At 38.3% G+C, this 21,698-nt stretch overlaps 3 protein-coding genes and 1 long non-coding RNA gene across 23 annotated transcripts; 2 read left to right on the top strand and 2 right to left on the bottom strand.

Annotated features, from left to right (window-relative positions):
• The first annotated feature begins 18 nt into the window (after positions 1-18).
• On the top strand, positions 19-2,613 carry LOC135670965 (cytochrome b5-like). Of its 15 annotated transcripts, none has more exons than XR_010512602.1 (5): positions 19-304; positions 399-507; positions 1,600-1,691; positions 1,999-2,078; positions 2,267-2,349. XR_010512602.1 is itself a non-coding variant. In XM_065178781.1 (4 exons), the coding sequence occupies exons 2-4, from the start codon at positions 425-427 to the stop codon at positions 2,575-2,577; spliced, it is 462 nt and encodes a 153-aa protein (XP_065034853.1). In that variant the 5' UTR covers positions 19-304; positions 399-424; the 3' UTR covers positions 2,578-2,613. The 15 variants fall into 15 exon arrangements, 2 of the variants coding, with proteins under 2 accessions (XP_065034853.1, XP_065034846.1); XR_010512591.1 differs by having other exon boundaries at positions 19-308; positions 1,492-1,659; XR_010512584.1 differs by having other exon boundaries at positions 19-308; positions 1,492-1,691.
• Positions 2,614-3,748: 1,135 nt separating this feature from the next.
• Positions 3,749-7,674, top strand: LOC135670957 (embryogenesis-associated protein EMB8-like). The gene is made up of 8 exons (XM_065178760.1): positions 3,749-4,214; positions 4,680-4,808; positions 5,629-5,760; positions 5,907-6,049; positions 6,145-6,242; positions 6,332-6,426; positions 6,817-6,870; positions 7,268-7,674. The coding sequence occupies exons 1-8, from the start codon at positions 3,783-3,785 to the stop codon at positions 7,487-7,489; spliced, it is 1,305 nt and encodes a 434-aa protein (XP_065034832.1). The 5' UTR covers positions 3,749-3,782; the 3' UTR covers positions 7,490-7,674.
• Positions 7,675-9,746: 2,072 nt separating this feature from the next.
• Positions 9,747-11,327, bottom strand: LOC108952668 (uncharacterized). Its single transcript, XR_001977752.2, has 2 exons — positions 10,187-11,327; positions 9,747-10,096 (listed from the first exon to the last, which is right to left on the bottom strand). It is a non-coding gene; the product is annotated as an uncharacterized LOC108952668 (long non-coding RNA).
• Positions 11,328-12,667: 1,340 nt separating this feature from the next.
• Positions 12,668-21,589, bottom strand: LOC135670944 (sphingoid long-chain bases kinase 1-like). 6 transcript variants are annotated; one of them, XM_065178748.1, is made up of 9 exons: positions 20,991-21,589; positions 19,543-19,970; positions 19,057-19,428; positions 18,459-18,552; positions 18,342-18,379; positions 17,713-17,859; positions 16,921-17,020; positions 13,999-14,948; positions 12,668-13,326 (listed from the first exon to the last, which is right to left on the bottom strand). In XM_065178748.1, the coding sequence occupies exons 2-9, from the start codon at positions 19,966-19,968 to the stop codon at positions 13,183-13,185; spliced, it is 2,271 nt and encodes a 756-aa protein (XP_065034820.1). In that variant the 5' UTR covers positions 19,969-19,970; positions 20,991-21,589; the 3' UTR covers positions 12,668-13,182. The 6 variants fall into 6 exon arrangements, with proteins under 6 accessions (XP_065034820.1, XP_065034805.1, XP_065034796.1 ...); XM_065178733.1 differs by having other exon boundaries at positions 19,543-20,097; positions 21,430-21,586; XM_065178724.1 differs by having other exon boundaries at positions 19,543-20,097; positions 20,991-21,540.
• Positions 21,590-21,698: the final 109 nt, after the last annotated feature.

The following is a 21,698-nucleotide window of genomic DNA, read 5'->3' as shown; positions in this document are numbered from 1 at the left end:
ATACCATTCTTTAAAGTATTCTACAGCCTCCCAATAAATAACTGAGGCTCTCGGCATTCTTGTTAGCGATCAAACCCCCAATATTTCTCACCAATCATGAAGCGAGTATAAATTCGGGTAACGAGAACGGTCGATAAACATTGTTCTGTAATGCCCGTGCCCGATAACCGATCTCGTAGAAACCGTGAGGAAACAAGGAGACGTCATAAGTTTGACATCGAACACCATGTAAACCTGCGATTCTGAGGCGGAGAAATTGGATTCCCGAGCGACGTAGCAGCGATCCCGTTCTGGGGACTTGGAAGTAGGTGGGATGTGGGCGCTAATTTTTTTTCTCTCTTGAATGATTTCTACTCTGTTTGTGTCGTTTGCTACAAAATGGTTTTATTGGTTTGCAGATTGGGATCGGATTTTTAGCCAGTAAATGGCCGACTCCAAGATCTATCATTGCGAGGAGGTCTCCAACCACAACGTCATTAAAAATCGCTGGTTCGTCATTTCCGGAAGGTCCTGCCTTATCTTTGGTTTTTGTTTTCATTTTTCTTTTGCTACTGGATCTTGTCCTCTATCTGTTTGTTTATTTGCTTTAATGAATCTATTAGCGTTAGGCAAGATTTAGCAACTAGCATGTAGGCTATAAGTTGCTTGCTTGTGATATGCGAGAAAGGAGAAATTGAGATGTAAAAATAGGGACTTGTTTAAGATTAAGTACTGTTAATGCACTCTATATTGGTTGGTGCATTGCTGCATAAGTGTGAGCGTCATGTACACCATTTATTGTAATAGAAATTTCTTCCAATATAGATATTAAGAAACTACGAGGAGAACTGGCAATTAGTCAACGTTTTTTTGCAAATGAGGCTAGAAGTAGGTAAGACTCATTCTTCATTGAAACTATAGTGAAGCAAAGGTTTGTTCAAAAAATATTTTTTTATTGTGGTAATTAAGTCATAAAAATATGCACTCTTATAAGAATATCCTTTATGAACTAACTATCAATAATATAATGATCAACAATATTGTACTCCTAAAAAGCACAAAGGGGAATCGATATTGTAGACATTTTATGGGACTGAATAACAATTTTTAGTCTCTCGACAAATGTTCATCTCAAAACAAATGTGTTGTACACTTAGGTCATTTTTTGGAGTTCATAACATTTTTGGGTTTATTTTAGAACACTATAATATCTGGTAACAAAACCATCTCCTATCAAATGTTTGCACGTAGATAATATTGAAGTTATTTCATTTTCTTTGGTAAAATGTATAACTTTCATTAGTTGTCCAACAAAATTTTGATTGTATAAGAAATTGAGTATTTGCTTATGTTTTTCTCGTTGTTTTTTTGTCAACTTCTGTAAGCAAGGTACATATCAAGTTGTAAGCTGATGAAAGATAAATTTATATCTGGACCTGATTGTTTAAGTCATAAGTTCAACTTTTTCTTCTTAAAACTTTCATTCACTAAGCTTCAAAACTATCTGTGCAGCTTAAGGATCAGCTGCATCCCAAAAAGGGAGAGTACAATGAGATCTGCCAAAACTTGCAAATCTATGATCAACAAAATGACTCCCCAAGTTTAACTGGTTTCATATAGGTGAAAGCTGTAACAAAATGGAGCTAGCTGGCTGGCTTCTGAAGCTGCAGAAATTACAGAGTGATGATCAAGACTCCTTGTACTTTATGATTGTAAGGATGTTGGGCTTAAATGCATCCACTGGTCATATCAGATTGCATATTGAGCTGTTATTGGCTTGCAGATACTTTCTGACCAGGATCCAGCGAATCCAGCTGAACATTTTGGGTTTTGTTAACTTATATGTCTAGCAAATTTTGGCCTTAACAACCTCCAAGATGTGATAGTCTATTCTAACTCCATACCTTTTAAAGAAGTTATATGTAGATATCCAGTGCACTAAGAATGATTGACACATGTACTAACATTAAAGATGTTTGCCGCATTTTCTAAAACTGTTTGCTGATACCCAATGCATAGTGGTCCTTGCAGGTTTATGATGTTAATCCGATTTATGGACAAGCATCCCGGTGGCAATGAGGTTTTGCTGGCGGCAACTGGTAAGAATTTGTTTGTTGTTTTCTTTTTGACCCTTGACTTTGTAAGTTGCTGCTGTTAAGTAGTCTCTTGTGTTGGATCTGTTTTTTCTGCTTTTAATGAAAAAAATTGATCAGGCAGAACTCCAAAGTTCATGGTCTTCTTATGTATCCTGTACCGAGTAAAATTCTCAAAAGGAAACTCTATGCAGGAAAAGATGCCACCGATGATTTAGAAGACATAGGTCATAGTACTTTGGCAGGGGATATGATGATCAAGCACTACATCGGTGAGGTAGATTCTTCAACTGTTGCAGCAAAACGCAACTCCGTACCACCTCAGCAAGAAGCCTACAATGCAGATAAAGGTTCAGACTTTGTGATCAAAATATTGCAGTTCCTTGTGCCCATATTGATATTGGGCTTGGTCTTCACTGTCCAACAAACACCTCACCAAAGTAGATTTAGGATTTTTTTTGACATTGTGGAACATTGTCTTCTGCAAACTTTTCAAAATTGTTGATTTGAAAAAATTGGAAGCAGTTAAAGTTTATGAGGATACTAATCTGTCCAGGTAATTGCTTGCTTGTGCTTGTTGGTTAAGATACTGTCAACTTAATTCTTCAGTCTGTTTGTTTGAAGGAATTGCCGCAAGGTATATATGCTTACTGAGAACATTAATATATTTGATTCTCAAGGGAGGAAATACACACAAAATTCCAGATATAATTATCAATAAAGTTCATTGTGCCATGTGAACCACTGATCTGATGATGCACTGTAACCACAAACATAATCAACAAAATGATAGTAATCTATGCGACAAACCATAACGTCTTTTTTACCATGAATTTTACATAAAATAATATTTAGTTAAATTGAAAGCGTCCCGTCTTTGCACAGTTCCTTTATTGTTTTCTTCACTATTTGTCTTAATTGATTCATCTTGTGATCTTGACTTTCATATCTATTATGGTAATACAAAAATAATATGATGTTTTAATAATAATTGATATGAGAAATATTCATCGGCGACTCACGATTAAAAAAATAAAAAATATAATAGAGTGACACATCAGTAAGAATCAAAATAAAAAATATTTCTTGAATATTTTTTATTTGTAGAATATTTTCCCTAAATAATTACTATTATGGTGATCTAACTAACTAATCAGTTCAACTTCCTTGTCAATAATTTGGAGAAAATTATTGTCTTAGACAAAAAAAAAAAGGAAAATTGATAAATAAAAAGAAATATTTTTACTAACATCCAATATCACTCCTTTTCTAAGAATATTTTAAATATTTTAAGAAATCTATAATAATAAGTTAAAACTAAGAAGTTTCATAATCAAAACCCCAAACTAAAAGCTTTTTTCTTCCACAAATCACCTAAGAAAAAATGGACAATTTTTTTTGTGAGTAATCAAACTAAACTTTTAACTTTTAATAGTTATGGAAGGATTTCGATTTCAAATGCTTTTGAAATTTGTCCTTACTTTTAATTAGCATCCACTTTTCTCCTTCAGCCACTCTAAGAGTAAGAATAAATATTAATTAAAATATAATTTTCTTTTGATCATTATAAATAATAATAATAATAATCATCATCATGATCATAAAAACAAAAAGGATCCACGGTGGAGACACATCCGATCCAACGGCAAAGAGAAGCTTTTAAATGATTGGCCGCAACGATTCCCCTGTGGCCTACGCGCTCCTGCCGCAATGGCGACCACCGCCCCCACCCTCTCTTCTCTCTCGCGCTCCTCTCTCCCCCGCCTTGCGCTGCATCCTCCCATGGCCGCCGCCTCCTACTCCTCCTCCGGTTCCGGTGCCAGGGCCTACTGCAGCGGCGATGCCCTCAGCCTCCAAGTCCAAGAACCGTCGGACGCATCCCTGTCGTCCCTCGAGATCATCGGCGCTCGCCGCGCGATCCTCTCCCGCTTCGAGAGCCTTCGGCGCCCTTACAAGCCCTTTCCCCTCATCGGATGGAACTGTCACGTGGAGACCATCTTCGCCGCCTTCTTCCGCTCACAACCCGCTGTTCCTCTGCGCCGCGAGTGCCTGCGGACGCGGGACGATGGGGCAGTAGCACTCGATTGGGTGGTCGGTGACGATCGGCAGCTGCCAGCTGATTCTCCCGTCCTAATTCTCCTGGTTAGATTTTATATGCTTGATTCAATTCTATTTTTAAGTTTCAAGTATTAGATTTAGATAAGAAAAGGGAAACAGATCAGACTTTTGAGTTATCATTAGGGCGATGACTTTCTTCATATCTTCGATCAGATGTCTTTAGCTGCTACCTGAAAGGGGGTAAATGTGGTGTCAAAGGTTATCTATAGCTGGCTGGTTATTGTGCACACAACTGAAGCTGATGTCCTGAGATGTGGTAGTATTTATCGAAATGGGGGATGAATGTATATGTTGCAACATAATTGGATACCCAATCACTCAACATCTCATGTGCAATAAAAGAAAATTTGCATCATGTACTGTAACTTTTGCTGATTATGATTGTAGTCCTCCTGTGAAAAAGGCATGTTTGCAAATCATAAATACGAAAGCTTTGCTCATGATCCAATGTGCGTATTGCTGATCAACATTGTCCCGTAATTATTGCAGCCTGGTCTAACAGGAGGAAGTGATGATACATACGTGAGACATATGCTTGTACGAGCAAGAAGTAAAGGATGGCGTGTAGTAGTATTTAATAGTCGTGGTTGTGCAAAAAGTCCTGTCACTACCCCTCAGGTGAAATTTATTTTCATGCTATAGATACTTTGAACTTACTAATTCACATTACCTAGGTAGTCTTTGGTGTTGCAACTGTCTTCTATGTCACTTATCGAGTTTAGTAAAATTTTTAAGCATGTTTATCAGATGCTTTGGAATCCTGTCATAATTTGTTATATGCTGTCAGTGATTTGTAAAAGTGTATCATGGAAAGCAGAAAAAGATAAACTAATCTGAACATAACCTGTAGAAAGCCTAAATGATCAGATAGAGGCATAATCTTTCACCTTGTTTCAGTCGAGTCAAGAGCCTAATTTGGTGCCTCTTTGGGTGTGAGCAAGTTAGCACCACATAGCTGATATGCGTTATACGCACCCAGAAGTAGTGACATAACATTTTTCGAAGTCATCAAAGAAAATATGGCATAGATATCTTTTTCATGTAATATTCTATAAGCTGGCAGGAGACTTGAAATCAAAGTGAATAGAATGCTTGTATCTTCAGAAAATATGAGTGGTTTCACATTGTCATGTCCTTGTTGGACATATATATTGTGGCATGTGGTAGGTCTGCAGGCTTATGACATAATTGATCTGTGCTGGACCATTTTGGGTCTCATCATACTTCGCTATACCTTTTCAGTTGATTATCTGGAACTATTTCCTTTTAATTCACATGCTTTGAGGTGCTCGACTCAAGCTAACCTAGAAATGCATTCTTTAATGTCAATCTCATCAATACATCAAGTAGATCCAACATGTCTCTGGAGCTCAGTTTAGGTAAAATTTTTAATTATGTGCTATCATATTCCTCATATGAATCCTTGAATAATTTGCAGTTTTATTCGGCTTCTTTTACAGAAGATCTCTGTCAAGTTGTCAGCCATGTTTCAACACTCTATCCCAAGTCAAAAATATATGCTGTTGGTTGGTCTCTTGGAGCAAATATTCTTGTTCGCTATCTTGGTCAGGTAAAATACAGTTCATCTCCTTTCTAAAGATTGTATGTTAATTTTCATATACGTTAATAAGCAATATTTGTGACATTTTTTTAAATGTCTTCCACAATGAGATCTATGGAAAAACTGATAATACTAATGACTTTTGCTTATTTCAGGAATCTCAAAACTGTCCTCTCTCTGGGGCAGTGTCCTTATGCAATCCATTTAATTTAGTAATTGCAGATGAGGATTTCCACAAAGGCTTCAATAATGTATATGATAAAGCTCTTGCAAGAGCCCTACGAGAAATCTTCAAAAAGTAAAACGTGATTTATTTTCATTTTGCATTACAAATAACTATAGTTTCAGATAATATTTAGTTGAAACACACTTTCTTTGTCTCAAATCCTGCAGGCATGCACTTCTTTTCGAAGGTCTTGGTGGTGAATACAATATCCTGATGGCAGCTAATGCAAGGTCTGTCAGGGAGTTTGATGAAGGATTAACACGTGGTCTGTATCTCTTAATGCTAAAATGCCATTTTCATTTTAGTTGAAGGTTTAGTTATATAAGAATGAGAATATTTTGTGATCCTTTGCAGTGTCATTTGGTTTCAAATCAGTGGATGATTATTACTTTAACTCAAGCAGTTCAAGTTCAATTGGATGTGTCTGCACACCTTTGCTATGCATACAGGTAAAATTGAGATCTTCAAAATACATAACTTCAGCCATCTATTCTCAAAGGTTCACTTTAATTTTCATTCTTCTTCATTTTATCTTTTTAGCACAACTTTCAATCTTGAGTTGTATGATTCACTATAAACTATAAAGTATAAAGAAATCGCAAGGTTCAGCAAGTTTCCTATTAAATCATGGTTTTTGCAGAAGGTATTTAAAAAGGGTTACATCAGGTAGTAGTTTTTGCTATATAATAACATTTTTCCGGCACCTAAATTTTTGTAAACAATTATGCTTGGTTCTAAGTGTCCATTGGATAAACACATTATGAAATTTTCATGATTTGGTCCATAATCTGGTAAGTTCCTTTTGTCATGTAATATTTTTTTTCCCAACTTATGTGCAGGCAGCTAATGATCCAATTGCACCATCTAGAGGAATTCCTCGGGAAGAAATTAAGGTAGAAGCTATCAGTTCTTTTGTTTACCAGAAGGGCAATCCTATATGCAAGCAGTGTGTCATCTGAACATTCTTCTCTTTTTCATGATATAGCTAATATGAGCTGGTTTCTAGTTTCTTGCATTATCATCATCAGTTATCATTCTCATCGATGATGAAATGATTTTGCTCTTTCCATAATTTTCAAGTTTGTCCTGAACTGCAACTAGTATCATGATCTTTCATCCAAATTATTGAGGATTCACTCAGTTATTTGCTGTCATGCCATCTTTCCTTTGCTATATCATCATCTAACTACTGTCCCAAATTGCATATGTTAAGATGTTATGTCCCTGTTCATGTATGCTCGGTGTCATTTTTCTCGACACTGTCTCAGATATTTGTTTGATGTTTTGAAGGAAAATCCAAACTGCCTATTAATTGTAACTCCACAAGGTGGTCATCTCGGGTGGGTAGCGGGGGATGAAACTCCATTTGGAGCTCCTTGGACTGATCATGTGGTTATGGAATTTCTGGAATACGTCAACGAAGAAAATGTCCAGAAAGCTGAAGCTGGCCAATTTGATGAATTGGATGCTTCTCAACAATCTCCATCTTCTGTATCTATACGTGTACAATGATTCACACCATCGTATTGTTCAATTTATTAGTCGTGCCATTGCACCTAAGCATTTTGATTTCTATTTGAAGTTACTGTGCAAATGATCCAAGGGACCTCATTCGATCAAACAATATTAGGCCCTTATTTTACTCTTTATGCATGAACTATTTTGTCAGATTAAATGGATGTGTCTCGATTATCTCATTACGTTGGACTTGGTATCTGATGTTTTCATAATGTCTTATGATGACTCTCGAGAACTTTCAGCCATATGAACCAAACTGATGCAGATGGCTCATACAAGGGAGTTAGTTCTATATCAAACCAACATACAGTGATCTAAGATTTTATTCTCTATATGTGCATCTAACCCTTCTCTTTGGTGAGCACTGTAGTGTTTTCCATTTATTTATATGCATTACATTTCACCAACTTTATAAAGATTCACATCTACTCAGTATGTTTCAGGTTATCCAGCAACAGACATCAGCATGGTCCATTTAGAGAACCCACAGGAGCCAAATCAAGGCATGAATCAATTCTACACAGCAGGACAAAGCAAAGAATTAGACTTGTACTCTAAAAGCTTGACAGGGGCAGAAACTAATTGAAGAAATTGGCATTCTACAGTGCAATCATTGAATGAGAACTTTACTCCATGCTTACAAGGGGACAAAACTAAGCCAATTACAGATCTGATGAACCTCTCCGCTGCGTTCACTTTGAACAAGCCAGGGGGAAAAGTAGCAAGATTTCACTGAGTCTGACTCGGATTTTAGTCCTTTGTGAAGGTATGAGACACAGACTTGGCTGCTGTCAATGACACTGACAAAACTAAGGATATTACTATGAAGAGTCACATGCATTTACCACAATTTCTATGATTCGTAATTTTCAATTGATTGATCATATAGTAGCCAATGATGCGATGATAAAATGTCAGGTACACCATTCTCTTCCTTTTTTTTATTCCAATAAAATAGAAAAGGTGTTTTTTTTTTCCTTTTCTTGCATTTGCAATGCTAGAATGATTTTTGGTGACTTGAGCAGTTTTCTTTTTGTTTCTTGAGAAAAAAATTAGAGAACATCTTTTTCAAAAAACAAATTTCTGCCAACCAAATAACATAGAAATATTTTTCCGAGAAAAATTTAGTAACACTCCATGCAAACCGAATAACATATATAATTATGGTTTTATGCATTTTTATTTATAGAGAGGCCGATTAGGCTATCGATTGATTAGCCAACATTATTGAGATGCAGACTTGAAAAAACTCATAAATGGATTACTGTTGTTGATCCATAGATTGCATTTTAGGCATGAGTTGTCGATATTATTTTTTTCTTTTACTCTGAAAATTCAAACTATTTTATGAGTACTAACTAGTCAAGTATTCATTTTTCGTAGAACTTGTACGATCGAGAAAAATGTTGAAGCTCATGAATGATCCAACAATAACCTCAGATACCGGAGGAATAATGCTGAGAATTAAACTGCAGGTGAATGATGAAAGTTTCTTCAACAAGATTTACTCTTCCAACCTTCAAATGCAATCATCTATTTCCATTATTAGGGTTCAGATTTGATGTACTGCTATCTGTGTTTACGAGCTCACTTGAGACGATTTATCAAGTAGAAAACATGAGAATTTTCTCCTATTTGATTCCAAGAGGAAAAAGTGTTTCGACCGTCGTTTGTGGATATGCAATCAGCAGCATATCATGGTTTAATATGTTCTTGATGAATGCCCATAGCGTGTGATCTCAGAACAAAAGACAAAAACTGGAGGACAAATGCTTCATTTCCAAGGAATCTCGAGCTGCTGCATCATTAACACTAGCAGTGCTGCCTGTGCTAGAGCACACCTGATGCCGAAATGCTGGCCGGGAGACAGAAGATGAAACGATAGAGAATGACCAGCGGAAGCAACAATTGTTTGCAGTGGCAAAGCGAGCAACTCATGGATTCCTCAACTCAGTGTTCGACACTGTTTCGCTTCCTTCGTGGGTGGCGCTCTTACTGCTACCACCAGCTAACGCTTGAGACCAGTGAAGCAGAAGAAGAATAAGAAGAAGAATAAGAGCAAAAGAGTTGTCAAAGCTCGTTGCTCGTTTCACGCACTGAGTTGGATCCAAAAGGGCGAGGTTTTCTATGAGAGCAAAAGCAGCAAGAGGAAGGTTGTCAGGTGATGGAAGGAAGCGAGCCTTAAGGCATCCAATGCATGACGTAAACCCTAACCCTAGTACTGTTTGAACAAAGGTCGACAGGCTTACACTGTACTCCCACAGCCCTTAACAGCTTTTATTGTCTTTCTATCATGGAATTAATGTACAAGAATAGTCCCAAAAAAGAGGTTACAAAATTGCTTTGTGTTATGGGAAATTGCACAGAGTTCCTCTTTTGATCCTTTACATTTCATGTTACGAAGCTTTGGAAGCTGAAACCGGCATCATCAACCTTGCTTTTATGAGCTATATTAGTGCTATTCGGCACCAAAAAGAGACTGTGACGATGGATGTACGCTAACATATATTGTGCATGAAGAGACAGAAAAGCTCGGTTTCGATTATGCTACCACCTCACCTCGCTCACAGATCTCCAGAAAACTTGTTTGCATGCTTGGAGCTGTATCACATCATGTGATATGTCAGTGGTCGTACCAAAGATGAGTAAATTACAGAAAGAAAGGAGAAAAGATGAGAATGATTAGAATACCATGCATTGCACCACAAGATCTGATAAGATTATGTGGTACTCATGCTCGCTATGTCAAAGCCAATCGAGACAAAGCGATGGAACATATACACATATCCCCACCAGAGACATGACTGCAGAAACGAGCTCACATTCCGTCGAATAGACTGTAAGAAACAGTGGGTCAAGAACACTTATGTAGATCTGTATCTTCTGAAAAGCTCTTTGTGCATCGATGGGTAAAATAGTCGATGGAAGATGGAGTATTGTTGGTGAGACGTGAAGCAAATCAAAACACGGTGGTAAAGGGCAAGGCAGAGTCTTCGATCTACACGGGCGGTCTGCGACGGACAAACCTACATGTCTATTTCCAGATTCTGTATCTGAAGATGCACATAAATCTTTTTGAGGATAGTATCTGATTCTTTCCGAAGGCAATGACAAGGCAATGATGAAGCCCTTTTCGACTTCCTCCTGTCAGAGAACAAAGGAAATAAAGCCAACACAAGACACAAAGGAGGAGGAGTAGGTCAAGACCCCTCATCATTACACCAATCTGCTTCTCCTTGCCGCCTCGGTGGATCACCAGAGAACAAACAAAACCCAAGTTAGAAACAAGGAAGCAAAGAGGAAAAGACCATGATCCAAAAAACATGAAGATCGACACATCAAAAGCCCGCGTGTGGATCACGATGAGCTGCGACTACCATTTGCAGTTTGCTGTGGTGGAGTTTCGGAAGCTACGATTGGGGGGAATGAAGCCTGGTCCGAGATCCCTAAGAGAACAACAAGAGATGAAAGCAACATCTCTTGCTCTCCGGTTACAGGTGCCTCGAGCCAGACAACATTCCCCTCAAAGGAAAAGCTTCCTCTTTCTTCTTCTTCTTCTTCTTCTTCTTCTCCTCCTCCTTTCTCCCCCTGAACTCTCGGCTTTCATGGATATAGAGAGGTAGAACCGAGAGAGAGAGAGAGAGACCGCTGATGATAGGTGAAATGATTACCTTAGAGAGAGAGAGAGAGAGAGAGAGAGTACTTGGTGGTGTTTGGAAGGGGAAGATAAATAGCAATAAAGGAGGAAGGATGGGATGCGAGTAGAGGAGTAAAGACAAAATAAATTAGGCAGCAGAGGGCCCAAACCCACAGCTGGGTTTCAGAGCTGACCTCTCTCTCTCTCTCTCTCTCTCTCTCCCTCTCTCAACCTCCACACATAGATATATATATATATATATATATAATAGATGCTTGAGATTAATATGCTTCCAATCCCTCGGGATGCGCGACACATGTTCATGGGCCGAGATATGGGCCGGCTCGAGTACCTACAGAGCCCGACAAATTGGTGGGCCTTAAAGTAGGCCGGCCCATAAAAAAAAGGATTTACGTCACTTCGATTGCTCCTCTGTCTGCAATTGTTTGAATCTGTTTCATTACACGTTTGAGTCTCCATCTGCGGTCATCACCGTTCATAAGAGTGTGTCGTGTATTAGGTTTGGGCATTTTATACAAGGACGAGCAATAGTGCAACATTTCCGATGATGAATATTTATTTGTAGGGATAACATTACATAATCCCACATGAACGGCATTAAGTTTTGTAGTCCGATCGCGACACACATTGATGATGCAGACACAGTAGGTTAGCTTGTCGTTATTGTGGTATCTTCTTACCTACTACTACTACTACTACATAACGTGATGATGGTGCGGATTTTGCATGGTTTTATATGCACATTATCGAGAAAAGAACACAACTTTCAACCTCGATTAGAATGCATTAAGAAGAAATTTTCGTCACAACAAGTGTCGTCGTATACGACGACGCTTTCACATGAGCCGAAAAGCTTGACGTGGAGATTGAAACCATGTAGGATGGGAGTCACTGCTCTACGTAACAGTGGCGGACAGCGGACCGACGTCCGCTTCTCGCTTGGTGTCTTCTTCTCGGCTGGGAATCCAAACCTACACCATTCTTCTTTGGAAACCGCTCCACCTTTTGAGCCTCCTCCATAAACAACCATTGTCCGTTGTTTCAGGGAAAAGCTATTGGGAACAGTTGAAAAGGGGAATCAGCAGTCAGCACTCACTTACTACACACCACCACCTACCCTGCCTTCAATGGCGATGCCTTCTGGACACACCGTTCCACGTATAATACAAGTTTATTGCCAACTACTACTAGATGCTGCACTTGGTGTTCTGTGCTATCGTCGTTTCCATAGCTCGGAGAAGAGAGAGAGAGAGAGAAGTGTTGAGTAACAGTGTTTGTGGCGAGCAAAGCTATAGAGGTAAAGACTGGTGGCGGCCATAGGCCACATATGTGATTGGGTTGGGCGTCTGAGATAGAGAGAGAGAGAGAGAGAGAGCAGGCAATAGGTGAAAAGCTGCAATAACTCTTCATCTGCAATAAAAAGAGATTTGAGTTGGTTTATTGGATTCTTCGATTACTATTAGTTCGAGCTTAAACATCCTGAGTCGATGATTACTCGATTCCTCTGCCAACAATTTGCAACCCAATCAATAATAGTTCATTAAGCTTCCAAAGTGAATACATACACAAAACATCATAACACAGCAATGTAGAGAAATGGATTGAAGTGAGAAGAAAAAGAATCCCAAAGATAGAATGGGGACACAATAGGAATAGGAAAGAACCAAATAACAAAACTAGGGTTCAGTTCTGAGGAGTAAACAACATGATCACTCAGAATATGCTGCCGAAGTGCTGTGCAATCGAATGGACACACAATGGTGCGATGAACCAAACAACAAAACTAGGATCCATCTCCGAGGAGCAAAAACATGAGTATACAGGGACATCAGGAGCAACATTTGTCTGATCTTATCCTTCGTATGTTTTACCATGAGTATTGCACCAGTTGTTGAAGAGGGGAAAAAAGGCAGACCTCTAACGTAAAACAGGTTGTGCTCATATCGTCGTATAATTTGAATGTTCCACTACACTAACATAGATGCACCATCCTGACACAAGGACTGCAGATTTCACAGGTTAGCAGCCCTTATTTACAGGCAGGACGGCCGATGAGTCTGCATTGTTCGGGAAGCAAGGAACATATAACTTGGCCTTTGACATGAAGAAGTTCCCCGTCAATACCACAGCCGTTGTGAGTGCTTGTGCCAGGCTTAATTTTCACAGACTTTACCTGCAATGTCAACAGGTAACTACTATGTTAATGTTGATGAGAAACGTCACGGATGAGTTGGTGGGTGCAACACACACATGAACATACACAAGACATAAAGGACTGCAACATGAAAGATGTATTTAGAAACATTTCTGAACCATACTGAGACAGCAAGTACTACGAAGATGCCAAAGAAATCGCACAAAAGAAGCATGCAGCAGAAACTATCTCATTTCTTGAATCAAGAGCTGATATTACGAAAAAAAAAGAAAAACAGAGATGACGTACATGCATGATAATCCACATATGGAAACTAATTGACAATAAAACAAGAACCAGGATAATAGAGCCAAGAAGCAAGCTGGATGAGATGAGCACTGCAATGTTGAAATTATGTACAGCTTGTCAAAAGTGGAGCTGTGTATCATGCTATTCTGCATGCCCTAACGGAAACCATCTTCATTCCTTTTTAGTGTATGTCAGTTAAAAAGTTGGATCAAAGAAAGAGATTGGAAGCTGAAAAGAAATGCCCAAAAAATAATGAGGAATGTTTCACCTGACCTTTCTGAGATGTAGTAAATTTTTCTCAGGACTCCTAGTCTCTTAATAAACTACATGTATTTTAATGACTTTATGTTAAACAAAATTTGGTTAAAAAAGAGAGAGAGAGAAAGAGAAGCATCAACATACCTTAATATAGTCCACATAAGGCAAGGCCAGATGCCTACCAAACTGCAAGCAAATAAAGAATTTTAACAATCTAAATCTCCCACTTCCACAGACTAATAGTAAGTCCAAACTGTTGTCATCATGTACAGCTTTTGGCGCCACAACCTGAGAACTTAAACTCTGGACAGTTTTGCATGAATGGTTGCACACCAGCACACCAAGAAATTGGCCCTTTTTGACAACCCACTTGTCCTCCAGACTTGGAACAGGAACCTTCTCCATCACCCGTTCCATGTCATCTGGTGGCCCTGGCAACTCGATAGGATTCTCAGCTTCCCAGTTAGGCTCAGCATCCCACTTTGGTTCAGAGTCCCATACAGGTCCAGGATCAGACACTGTTGATGAAATGTCTTCCTTATCATACAACGAGGTGGCTGCCCAAGAATACCTGGAATCATTTGTAGTGGTCTCACTAGTCCAAGTTTTGTCTGTCCGTGACTTTGATCTGGTCCTTGGCCAGTTAGAATTAGCAGAAAGATGAGGTTGGGGGTGGATAACTTCATCTGGTTCATCCACTAAATTACTTCTACCTGAAGACATCTGCTTTGCTTTGGGATCAAGTCCTCGGACATAATCAGACGGCTCAATGCTGGCAATTGTGCTACCTGTTGTGTCCATGTCTTTACCAGACATTCTATTAGGAGACATGATTGAGTCAATACTCGACAAACTGGAAGCCCTTGGGATTCCCTCTTTTGTTGACCTCTGCATTATATCTGTATAAATGTCTGAAATATCTTTTTTCCCTTGATTTTCTAATAACCTTCCCTCGGAGTTTCCTATCTCCTTTGACATGGGTAGATACTCTACCTCAAAGCTGTATTTTGGCAAGCACATAAATTTGAGAAAACCAGCCACAAAATAACGCAGTGGACCAAAATGCTTCTGATACTTTTCAGATAGCTCCAGAACTGACGTAGCACCAGAAAGAAAAGTCTTAGTCTTACAATGTAATATCTTATATTTTGAAGTAACATGGATGTACAATGCTTGACAACTTAATCAGCAAAGAAGATAGTTTCAATATAATTCATAAACAAGTTTTAATACCTCTGTCCAGTTTTTCATCTCTAACTTAAGCTATATTTATTGATCTATTATGTTAAATTATAAGAGTCCCAATCATTCATGTCATGCAGGCATCCATGAAAATATTTTGAAATCTATATGAAATATTTTCATTCTGAATTCTTGAAACTTTCCACATGAATACTTCCAGTTCCAGACATCAGGACTATCAGCAGTTAATTCAAAAATAAATTATTACATAAAACATAGATAAGAAAAAAGTTAGGCGGATACAATAATGAGAAATCTGTCAAGAAACTAATATATAGTAATCTAAGTGTTATTATCTACAAAAATTACAAGCTGAACCATCTAGAATAACTGCTACTCTTGGAAGAATGTATGCAAAAATCTCAGAGAAAAGACCCTTAAGGGGATGGAATTGAGCACACAAGAAATAAATATGGAGATTGTGATTAAAAAATTAAGTACATCATATTACATATATATGCATACATCTAAACCTTGTATCCATGGTACCAAAGAAAACTGTAGAGACAAAAAAGAAAGGCCATTTGGCTTTGACATTTAAAGACAAATTCAACAGAAGTCTTGTCCTTATGTCTTCTATCAAATCTGGCCTCTGATTTTTCTGAGATGTCAAGAGTAAATAGAACCAGATTAAGCATAAACAACATCCACCCAACACATGATCTGTCATCGGTTTCGTAAAACACCAATTAGTTGCTCCTAGATGCTGCATTAAGAAACTCAAAGTAACTGTCCTAAACCGAATATACTACCTAAACCTAATTTTTAATTTTTAATTTTATTATTTTGAATGAGAAATTGTAAATTGACCTTTATCTTTAAGCTCACACAAAGATTTCAAAGAAGAAATTTTATTTTTGATCATGAATTTAGGCAAATGACAGTGGGGAACAAATAATATGATGTAAGCATGCAGTTCACAGCAAGCACAGCGTATTAGATGACAATACCACTAGGATGACTCGATCTGGCCAGATCCAGTTTAAACCAGATACAATCAGTTTGTTATCTGACAATCTAATTAGAAATACAATTTGCAATTGATCAAATTAATCAATCTGACTCAAACCATCTTCCTATTACAAATTGGGGCTCGTTATCTATGCTTAGATTATGATCTATAGCTTAAAATTAAAACAAAATCCTAAACTTCTAGGGTATTAATAATTTATTGCGAACATAAATACTTAAAACTGGCTTTTGCATCAACCTTTAATTAGAAGTTGAAAATATATAGAAAATATAGTTTATTGGCATGTATTGGCATGTACAAAAGTAACATGACCATTAAAAGTTTAAAGGATCACATTCCTGTGGAGCTAATACTACAATGCAGTCAGAAGTGGATTGCTCATATAAGCACATTATCAGCTGGGATCACAGAAACCCAGTGCCGAAAGTAAACCAACCAAAAAATTAACTAATGTCTAGGTCATACAAACATTCAAAGCCAGTAACTTTTAGAATAAACAAAAAGACAGTTTATCGTGCTTCTTTGAAAGAGCCATAGTTATAATTGGCTCGCCAAAGCCGAAGCATATAATGGGACTCTTTGATATGGCATGCTAATCATCGTGCAAGATTTTATAATGCAATGACAAAATATGACATTTTATACCATAGTAACAAGCAACTAACATTTCTAGAGAACACAGACTAAACAAAGAATGAGGGTGAACTCATTGGTCGTAACATCTAGGAGTCAACAAAAAGTCAGTTGAAATCAATGAAACAAAATTCTGCCTGAACGACCAAATTCTAGGAGTGAACAAAAAGTCAGCAGAAATCAAATGAAACAAAATTCTGCCTTAACGACCAAATTACCATCACTAAGAAAGCCAAAGTATGAAACAGTTGACCCGAAATGAATGACTCCAGTCTGAATCCATTCAACAGCAAAAACATCTGTAGCAGTAAGTCCTCCCTGTTCAATGTGACATCAAAGACATATGAGAACTTAACAAAAACTTAAGACAACAGGAGATTAGCAAGCCTTATGTCAGATTTACAATCCTTTCTTTCACTTCATGTTTATTATAGGGGACAAGTACCTAAACCATAGATCTTTATGTAAATCTTATTATAATCTACCAGAATTACAATCTTTTTCAAACACATAGATCAAAGTGCTTACTTGAGCCATTCATCTTTACATGATCATGCCATATCAACCAGCTCTATCCAACCCTGAATACTTCAGAGTTCAGAGTAGAGTTGCGTATATGATATATAATACATTCATCAAAGTCTTCATAACTGCACCATGAATGTGCACTTTGTTAGCGTCTTCTTTTTTGACATCTGGATGTGCTTATCAAGCGACAGGACGAACGTTCAAATTACATCACCCAACTCGGAGGGTGGATGGGTTGGTTGAGTGGGAAGAGTAACACATGACCCCATCTGATAGTTCCTCAACACTAAAACTTCACTTGGATAGATCTAATGGCTTGCTATGATTATAGTCTAACAACATCAAAGACCGGAGATTCCTAAGGTCCATGTATCATTTCAAGTGTATGACAAGAAACCAGGTGGTATAGCCATTGGTTTTGTTAAAGTTTCAGAAGTTGACAATGAAACTTAGTGTTTTTAAATAAATTGGCACATATCTACCTTTACAATAGCTAATGCAGCAGAAATAGGATCTCTTACTCCCAAAACTGTCCAGACCAGTGAATTGTCTGAACCAGCTGGAATTATACCAATTGGAATAGATATTGCTTCCTTCTGATCATCTCTAGTCAAGATACCATTGAGCACCTGCATCATCACACAAGCTGATTGTTAGAAAAATTAAATATCTAAATGCTTGGTAAAATTAAATAAGTACATGACAGAAGGAAACAGAATTTGAAAGGATAGACACTGTATTGATGCTTGTAACCAGCCTAAATTATGATCTGCTCATGCATCATCTAAAACGATAGAGAACGTCAATTCCTGATCGATGCCCATATCTATACTGGTAAATAATATTAGCTAAAAAATTGAGACTGTAGTGGTATGCGTTTATGTGCATAGGACAACCCATATATGGGGAACTCATGTATGATTTTAGTTAGCAGTTTTTCCTTAACTTTCAAGCTGATGTGGACATATTATTGATTTAGCATACATGGGGATCTCATGTATGACATAAGTTGGCAGTCTTTCCTTAACTTTTAAGCTAATGTTGACATTATTGATTTAACAATAGAAACTATACTTTTTACCAAAGCAAACAAATGGCAGAAACAAGTCACCTCATTCACAATTCCGTCCCCACCAACGCATATAATTCCTGGAAACTTTAAACAGTAAGAACAGAAAATTGTAATTCTAAAGAGCAAAGTCAAGCCAAGTGACCTACTGCAGCATACCATCAGGGCAAGCACTGAAATCAACAGTTGAAGCAAGTTCTCTTGCATGACCAGCATATTTTGTTTTAACCACTTCCATTTTGAAACCTGCAAGCTGTCACCAGGTTCCGAATAAGCAAACACAGATATTCACATTATAGAGTTACAGAATAACAAAGCAATTTTCTAAAGACCATAAAACTCTGGTAAATATTTAGAGTCAAAAGGGACTGAGATGATTAAGCTTCACATGAAGTAGTGAATTGTTAAGATAGTGAACACTACTTCAGATTTATATTAAGAAATTGCTAAATAAACTGCCGTACTTCTTTTATACAAGAATTGGGTGATGTCCACAAGAAAGTTAAATTAAGCAATTTATCAAATTACTGTAATTTTATCTCATGTTTGACTCCTGGCTCCTCACTACCTACCACTTAGCCTGAAAGGGCAAGTTTACCAGATGAATATCTTCATTGATTATCTGTTAGAAGACATACTTCATAGAAAAAAGCCTCGTAAACTTGAAACAATTAAAACAACTAACAAAACATAATCATGCATAGAAATTGCACACCCAGTCAAAGAAAAAACAATGGAGGTACCAGATCTAACATACCTTAAAAATTGGTTCCACTTTGCTGTGGAATACTTTACTTGAACGACCATGCCCAGAACGAGGATTCAATACCACAAGTATCCTTGGTGGACTTTTACATTTGATATATGGCATGCCATAGAGAGGCACACTGGCCACGACATCAGAGTCCTGCTTCTTGCCAGACACCATTGGATGAGGTGAGCAATTTATGTAACATTGCTGATCTGCAAAGCTCTGGACCCACTGAATTGCTTCCTCTGAGCTAGATGCTAAGAAGCAAAAGTCCTTTTGAGACCTTTGTGGCTTCAATAAACAAAAAAGCCCACATGACCTTTTTCTGACAGGGTAAGCATGGACAGTAAAATGCCGAAAACAAGCCTTGTAAGAAACCTGCCAGATAAAAAAACAGTAAATATAGAAGGAAAAAAAGGTGGGGTTTCATCAATGGGACTCATCAGAAAAGCTTCAGCGAAAAAGAGCCAAACAAATTATGGTGAAACTTACAGATATGACATCTTCAAGAGATAACACATGAGAACCCCAAATCAGGGCTCTGCTTGTAAGCTTTGCATCAATGCTATCAGAGTTTACGGTTCCTGGCCCTGTTTGCTCTTCATCACTTGTACTTCTCATTTTCTTATATAGAAAAAGCTTCCCAGAGAAAATCTCATATCCTAGCAAATCAGACTTCTCATCGCCAATATCTATCCTGTGCTCATGTGTCTTCATCTTTACAGGACCTTCATTAACACCATTTGCATCAATTTGCCTTAAAGATTTTACCTTGCCTCTTTTTTCAGGAAACACTATTGGAGATTTATGCTGCATGGTTGCAGCATGAGAATGTTTGCGACTCACTCGACGAACAGACTGATGCAGAAATCCTCTTGGTGAAGTAACATTTGGGTGTTGTTGGACAGACTTCAGCATCTCTACTTTAAAGTAAAATTTCAGAGCATGCATAGATTAGAAAACACCATATGTATGTTAAGATTTAAACACTGCACAGAACATCACCCCACAAGCCTCATGAAAAGAATTTCAGAATAACATCAAATCCTGCAGATTTTAAGAATGCCCATCAAACATAGTAACTCAAAGTAGTAGATAATAAAAAGCATAAAACACAGAGCAGTACTATAATTTCCATATAAACTTCAAATGCTGCACAAGCATCATAATAAGAGCAAAAAGAACCAAAAAATGATTACCTAAAAACTAGTTATTTTCACCTGTTATGCTAGCAGGATCATGAAACAAAATATTAAAAAAAATCAGGAGAAACTGCTGAACTCAAGGACTTCAATTTAATGCATCAAAAAGCTCAAGGACTCTCCAGAATGCCGATCAAAAAGCTAATGGACTCTCCAGAATGCCCCAACTTGGCAAACTCTGTGCCTCCTTAACAGGACAAATCCTCCGGAGGCCTTGAGTAATATTGCAAGCCAACTAAACATTGGTTGGGGCTGCTGGGTTGGGAAAAAGTAGTATACTAGAAAAAGATTCTCTCTTATAACTGTTCCAACTCATCCTAAAGCTTCCTTCACCTAACAAAAGAATTTTAGTTTGTTGTCTTAACAACTAATAAGAATATTTTTATTCAATGGGACAAAATGCAAGCCGCTACCTAACTTCAATTCCACACACGTCAAGAAACATGGTTATACTCACTGATCTAAGAATTGAACAAAATATAAACCCTGTAGCCCAAACGTGACACCAAATATTCTAAGCAGATTCAATCTCTTCATAAATTCAAATAAAAATCCAATCTTTTCATCAGGAACGAACGCAGAACAATCAAACAAAATCAGAAGAAACATCCAATAAAAGAAACCAATTCCCTGCACATGCGCGCAATCCAGATCGCATCGAAATGCAGGATCGCAGATAGATAAAAAGCAAGATGGTCGGAAGCAATTCTCGTCGGAAGGAAGAGGGGCGAGGCGCACCGGATACGAATCTCCAATCCGCCGACCAGATTGCCCGAGATCCGGCGCAGGATTCACTAAACCGCCCACCAGTATCCCAAACCCGGAATCAAAGAAACGAGGAGGAAGATGAGGACAGCGATCCTATCGGTTCCCTCAGCCCACCAACAACACCAGGACCCCCTCTCCAAAATAAGCAGGAGGAGGAAAATTGGAAGGGAATCGAAGGCTTTCCACTATCTATAAGTAGTGGCGTATCCGACACGAAGCGGCGTTATCCCGAGGACGATTTCGTACCCTTTCGTTTACTTCTATCCACAAGCAGTCTCTTCCTCCTCAGTCACGTCTCCTCCTCGATATCATGGGAACATCGATCGATTGGCCTCCTGGCTCTCTCGGTTGGGGGAAGCGAAGAAGATGGCGAAGGCGACAAAGAAAGCAGCTGCGATCGAAGGCTTACCGCGGAGTCATTGCCTCCAATTTTTGAGCTCCGGTGCCTGCGGAGGGCGATTTGATCTAATCTTACGCCTCGCCGCGTGTGCCGCGGAGCGACGTCGGTGAGTCACCCTGGCGGAGAATTATATCCGTTTCGAGGAGGGTGGAGGGGCCGGGGATCCGGTCAGTCGCCATCGGTGAGGTTACCACCAGGTTAAACCCACACGCAACGTTGAATCGAGTGCTGTCCTCGCTATAACTAGGAAGTGACCGCAAATTTGACGGAGGCCGTGA

This window comes from Musa acuminata, chromosome BXJ1-4 (genome assembly GCF_036884655.1).
Source record: "Musa acuminata AAA Group cultivar baxijiao chromosome BXJ1-4, Cavendish_Baxijiao_AAA, whole genome shotgun sequence".
Classification (NCBI taxonomy): Eukaryota; Viridiplantae; Streptophyta; class Magnoliopsida; order Zingiberales; family Musaceae; genus Musa; species Musa acuminata.
The sequence above is the reverse complement of the archived record's forward strand: the minus strand, read 5'-3'. Positions and strand labels throughout refer to the sequence as shown.

Excerpts from the sequence above, each read along its gene's own strand:
- LOC135670965 (XM_065178781.1), top strand. The coding sequence starts at position 425 with ATGGCCGACTCCAAGATCTATCATTGCGAGGAGGTCTCCAACCACAAC. Across the intron at positions 508-2,010 it reads TGGTTCGTCATTTCCGGAAG|GTTTATGATGTTAATCCGAT; the intron begins GTCCTGCCTTAT and ends TGGTCCTTGCAG. Across the intron at positions 2,079-2,266 it reads GGTTTTGCTGGCGGCAACTG|GAAAAGATGCCACCGATGAT; the intron begins GTAAGAATTTGT and ends AACTCTATGCAG.
- LOC135670944 (XM_065178733.1), bottom strand. The coding sequence starts at position 20,001 with ATGCATGCTCTGAAATTTTACTTTAAAGTAGAGATGCTGAAGTCTGTC. Across the intron at positions 18,553-19,056 it reads AAGTGGAACCAATTTTTAAG|CTTGCAGGTTTCAAAATGGA; the intron begins GTATGTTAGATC and ends ACCTGGTGACAG. Across the intron at positions 14,949-16,920 it reads CTTTGGCTTTCTTAGTGATG|TTCTGGAGCTATCTGAAAAG; the intron begins GTAATTTGGTCG and ends GTGCTACGTCAG.
- LOC135670957 (XM_065178760.1), top strand. The coding sequence starts at position 3,783 with ATGGCGACCACCGCCCCCACCCTCTCTTCTCTCTCGCGCTCCTCTCTC. Across the intron at positions 4,809-5,628 it reads GTCCTGTCACTACCCCTCAG|TTTTATTCGGCTTCTTTTAC; the intron begins GTGAAATTTATT and ends AATAATTTGCAG. Across the intron at positions 6,427-6,816 it reads CACCTTTGCTATGCATACAG|GCAGCTAATGATCCAATTGC; the intron begins GTAAAATTGAGA and ends ACTTATGTGCAG.